At 34.4% G+C, this 4936-nt stretch overlaps 1 protein-coding gene across 1 annotated transcript in view; it reads left to right on the top strand.

The window, feature by feature from the left end:
* The window catches only part of LOC102761402 (sodium/hydrogen exchanger 9B1-like), a 60425-nt gene extending 56229 nt beyond the window's left edge, over window positions 1–4196 (top strand). The window contains 3 exon segments of the mRNA XM_015564349.1: window positions 1414–1522; window positions 2084–2220; window positions 3967–4196. Of these exon segments, the coding sequence (XP_015419835.1) occupies window positions 1414–1522; window positions 2084–2220; window positions 3967–4143 (423 nt within the window). The 3' untranslated portion in view covers window positions 4144–4196.
* The last annotated feature ends 740 nt before the right edge of the window (window positions 4197–4936 follow it).

Here is a 4936-nt window from a genome sequence, read left to right as displayed (position 1 = left end):
GTTTTATGCAATTCTTGAAATTTGTTCCATGTATGTAAGGGAACTCCAGGAGGACACTCTTCATACGCATTTACATTCGCCTCTGCTTCAGTGTTTGGTCCGTCTGCAGGGAAATCTGTGATCTCTGTTTCTGTAATGGTCCCATCTTCTTCATCTTCCTGTAAGTTAGGTCCAGAGGGGCCGATCCTGCGATTGGAGGGTGATGGGGGTCAACACCTGAGGGCTCCCAGTATGTGAGAGGGGGCAGGCTGGGCTGAGGGACACTCCCCCCCCCCACACCAAGTGCACGAATTTCGTGCACTGGGCCCCTAGTAAATTATAATTAGATAAATAAAATGAAAACTACTAGAATTCAATTTTTATGTGATAAAGGAAATCCGACAATAAGAAAATAGACTGTAAAAATCAAAAGTAACAAATAGAATAATGTACTATAAGCAAGGAACAGTAATATTGTGGGTGGGGTTTTTTGTTTTTCCCTCTTTTAAACTTCACTCTTACTATAAATGGCCATCAGAAAATACAGACAAAAAAGGAATAGTTAAAAATATAGTGTCTGCCCCAAACAAAGGAGATCAAAGTTTGATGTATCTTCTGTTCAGATTAGGCTGAAACTCTTCATCCAAGTTCCTGGAGAAGAGCCAGCACTATTATGTCTACAGGGTCTTTGCTGTGACCACATCACTTGCAGATAGAACTGGGAGATTTATTCCCAGAAAGGGAGGTGTTGCAAGCAACCAAGTAAAAATCTAAACGTTTTGCTCTGGCCAAGTAGCTCGGTAAGTTAGAGCATCCCTGTTCAGGGCACATATGAGAAACAGTAAGTGCAGTAGAACAATAAGTCGTTATTTCTTTTTCCCTCCCTTCCTTTCTTTCTCTAAAAATCAATCAATCAATAAATTAATTTAATATGTTTTGGGTTTGGCTTTAAGGAAAAAAAAATAACAAGTTTTCAAAATGGGTCCTTCCAAAACAGCCTAACAGATTACCAAAATATTTTTCCTCACAGTTTAAGACTATCAGGATTCACTTTCATGTTGAGAGCTAAGATGTTTGCCTGATCTTGAGTATGTTCTCATTGGGCATGATGTAGTTTTATCTCCATTCTGTTCCCTTGCAAACAAAAGCTAGAACTCTTGCTGAACCATTAGAAATGTGTCTGGGGCTCCAAAGACCTTACTTGTTTCGTGACACAATTACCAAATATTTTTATTTTATAGCTTTGGAATTTCTGTTAGTCAAATTATATACAAGTGTTTGAGTAAAAGAATGACCCAACTCAATTTTTATTGTTTTAACATTTCTTCTACAAATAAATATCTTAATTTTATGTAATAAAATAGACTTTAAATTTCTGAAATGCAGTTATTTTTATATGCCACAATAACTAAAAATATACTCTCTTTTCTACAGAGTGAAGTTCAAAAAATTATTACATTTGCATGGGATATTTTTAAACCCCTCCTTTTTGCTTTGGTTGGATTGGAAGTATCTGTTGAAGCTCTTAAATCAGATGCTATTGGTAAGAATGATTATAGCACAAAAAATATGAGTTGAAAATATTTAAGAAAATTATGGATAATTTTTATTTTTATTTACAGTATGTCTTTGAATGCCTTTTTCAGAAACTCATGTTGAGACAGTAACATACATTTGTTCTCTTTACCCTGTGTGCTCTTTGTTACCAAAGATAGTCCAATATCTTCCCTAATGGAGGAAGATTAGAGATTGGAAATGGAGATTAGAATATTTTTTTCCCGAGGGGAAATATTAGATACTATTAGCACCTGTTTAATACTTTCACTTGTAGTAAAAGTTCAAAGTCTATTAGCTCAGAATTAAATAAATGCTATTTATCTTATTTTTCATGATACCCCCACCATCAGATAACCTCTTCTGCTTTACATAAAGGCCTCAATTATATTTGTATTTTTTATGATTATTATGTTTACTTAAAAATAAAAACCGAAAGAGGCAATACTCTTAAAAGTTTTCAATACTTTTACAGATCATATCTCTAGATATAAAGAACCACCTCTTCCCAAGTATTTTGTTATTTATATTTGTTTTTTATCTGTTGTAGGTATTTCTATTGCTTGTATGAGTTTGGCCTTATTGGCTCGAATTTCTGCTACATTTTTCTTGGTGACTTTTGCTGGTTTTAATTTGAAGGAGAAAATATTTATTGCTCTGTCATGGATACCCAAAGCTACAGTCCAGGTAAGACATATTTAGTTATTCTAATAATTTTAGTATTGATTTTTAAAAATTCTAAATGACAACTGTTTGTCCAATCATAATATGTGGGCCATTAATCTTCTTTTAAAATGCTTGATTGATCATAGCTACTCATTAAAATTAATGTAATCTTTAAAAATCTCAGTTTTAAAATCAATTCTTCTGAAATTGAAAAGTGTAATTTTAATTAAATACTTCCTTAACTTATGAAAAATATTTTCTACTTTTCCAAAACATAAAATAAGAGTATATCTGAAGAAAAAAATTGCCCTAGCCAGTTTTCTCAGTGGTTAGAGCATCAGCCTATGGACTGAATGGTCATAGAGATACATTGCAGACTGAATATTGCTAAATATTGTGGAGCTAAATGTTATGATATTAAAATAGAGAGACATTGGTTCTCTTTATATATTTTCTTCTTCTTCCACCCAGTCCACCACAGATGAATGTACATATATTATTATTAATTACACATTAATTTTGTATGACTATTTGATTACTGACTGGATCTTCCCACTAGATAACACAGAAAGGATAAGAACTATGTCTAGGGTTTCCACCATTGTTTTTCCCTTGCACTTAGCAAAGTGCCAGGGAAGCAAGAAGTACACAATAGATAACCATTACATGCCTACGAGAATGAATGAATGAATGATGTAGTTCGTCCTCTAATTCAACGATATTCCCTCCTACTAAAAGGTATTACTACTTATTGTTAGACTTTTTCACCTGGCAGCATAATGTCTTGATTCCCTGAGACTCTTTTCTCCATTGCTATTCCAAAACAAAAGCGTGTGAGCCTCCATGCAACAAAATTCTCTGTGTCATAGAGAGCAGACTATGGGGCCAGACTCCCTGTTTTGAATACCATGTTACTTGCCTATAACCTTAGTCGAGTTAGTTCATGATCTCTCTGTGCCCAGTTTGTGGATTCCAAACTCCTTGTCAGTTTTACTCTATCACACTGCCTCCCAAGTAGGAAGAACAAGGAGAATATGATCAACAAAATCCTAGTGAACCCTAAGAAACCTTTGTATTTGGATTGTCTTGTTGCAGCCAAGAACCAAGTGGTACTTGGTAAGAGCAAATAAGCAAAACCTTGGTTCAGTTAAAACTCAAGGTTCTGAGAGTCATACGAGCACTCAAATATATATAATTTAAATAGGGGAAAGCTGAGATGACAAAAATACAAAATCAGCCCTAAAATGTCTGCATGCTGACTTGTCACTATTTCACTCTTACTCTAGAGATATTTGCTAAGAAGAACATAGCATTATGAGTAACTCATGAAAATTCCTCAGTGCTTTGTCTTGCTTCTTTTCTAGTAGTCTAGTACAGCTATTTTCATCCCCTTTCATCTCATAGCACACATAAACTAATTACTAAAATTCTGTAGCACACTAAAAAGTGTATTATATTTTTTATTAAATTTACGAAAAAAGAATAGGTGTAATTTTGATTCATTCACATTGGACAGCTATTGTTGTGTTGGCTGTTGTCATTTTTTTCTAATTTGACAATCTAAGGGAAAAGAGGTCAGTGCTCCTGACTAAAATAATCAAATATTGCATGTTTTAAAAATTATTGCAGCATAATGGTTGAAAATCACTAGCCTAGTACCAGGTTTTGTTTATTTTAACAGAGTCATTTGCTTTTATTATATGTTAACTTGCTTAACACTTTCAATTATGCCTCATCTTCCCCCACCCACCCACCACCCAAATGCAGGCTGTATTAGGTCCTCTGGCTCTAGAAACTGCAAGAATCAGCTCACCCCACTTGGAACCATATGCGAAGGATGTGATGACAATAGCATTTTTAGCCATCTTGATCACAGCTCCAAATGGAGCTCTGCTTATTAACATACTGGGGCCCAGATTACTTGCACGCTGTAGTCCAAACTAAACAAAACAAGAATTGTCATAATGAGCACTTCATTAAAAGTTCATTTGTCATCACCTGCCTGCTTCTTCTAATGAATTTTCTTACTTGAGACAAAAATTAAAAGATACAAATATGTGAAGACTACGCAGAAGCAAGGACTGAATAAACATGTGATTTGATTATAGAGCTTTTCTATGATTTTTATTACAAAGTTAATTTAATAAAAAATGTAAAATAGAATGTGTTCTTAGTATTTACATATTTCAAGAACAAAATAAATCTGTAAATACCCTTGGAACGTTTAAAGTAATCCATCAGGTTGAATTGCTTCCTAATACAGAATAGGCACCTATCTCAGTTGCTTTTTGCTTGAATAACCCTCTGAATTTCAGTGACCCCCACTGACCACATGATCATTATTTCCTGTCTGCTCACCAACAGTTCCCCAACAGCTCATCTAACTCAATTTTTCTTTCACTCACAACATATTACTTAAAAGTCTGTTGGCAACAATTAATATAAACTCCCATCAAGTAGCCATTGGATGTGTACTGTCCTTGGGAGGAAGTGTAATTTGGGCGACACAGTTCCTTTTATCTGAGGGACTTGTTTATGAGCTCTCAACAGAGAACACTTGAAGATGGCAGGGGAATGAGTGCCTCAATTTTATATACACCACAGAATAAACTGCTGTCCATCCCTTGTGTCATTTTTTTTTCATGTATTAGCTCTTTTATTTAATTTTTTTAAAGTAAATCTTTATTGTTCAGATTATTACATTTGTTCCTCTTTTTTCCCCCCATAACTCCCCTAC

This window comes from Myotis davidii, unplaced genomic scaffold (genome assembly GCF_000327345.1).
Source record: "Myotis davidii unplaced genomic scaffold, ASM32734v1 scaffold2001, whole genome shotgun sequence".
Classification (NCBI taxonomy): Eukaryota; Metazoa; Chordata; class Mammalia; order Chiroptera; family Vespertilionidae; genus Myotis; species Myotis davidii.
This window is presented reverse-complemented; position numbering and strand designations above follow the sequence as displayed.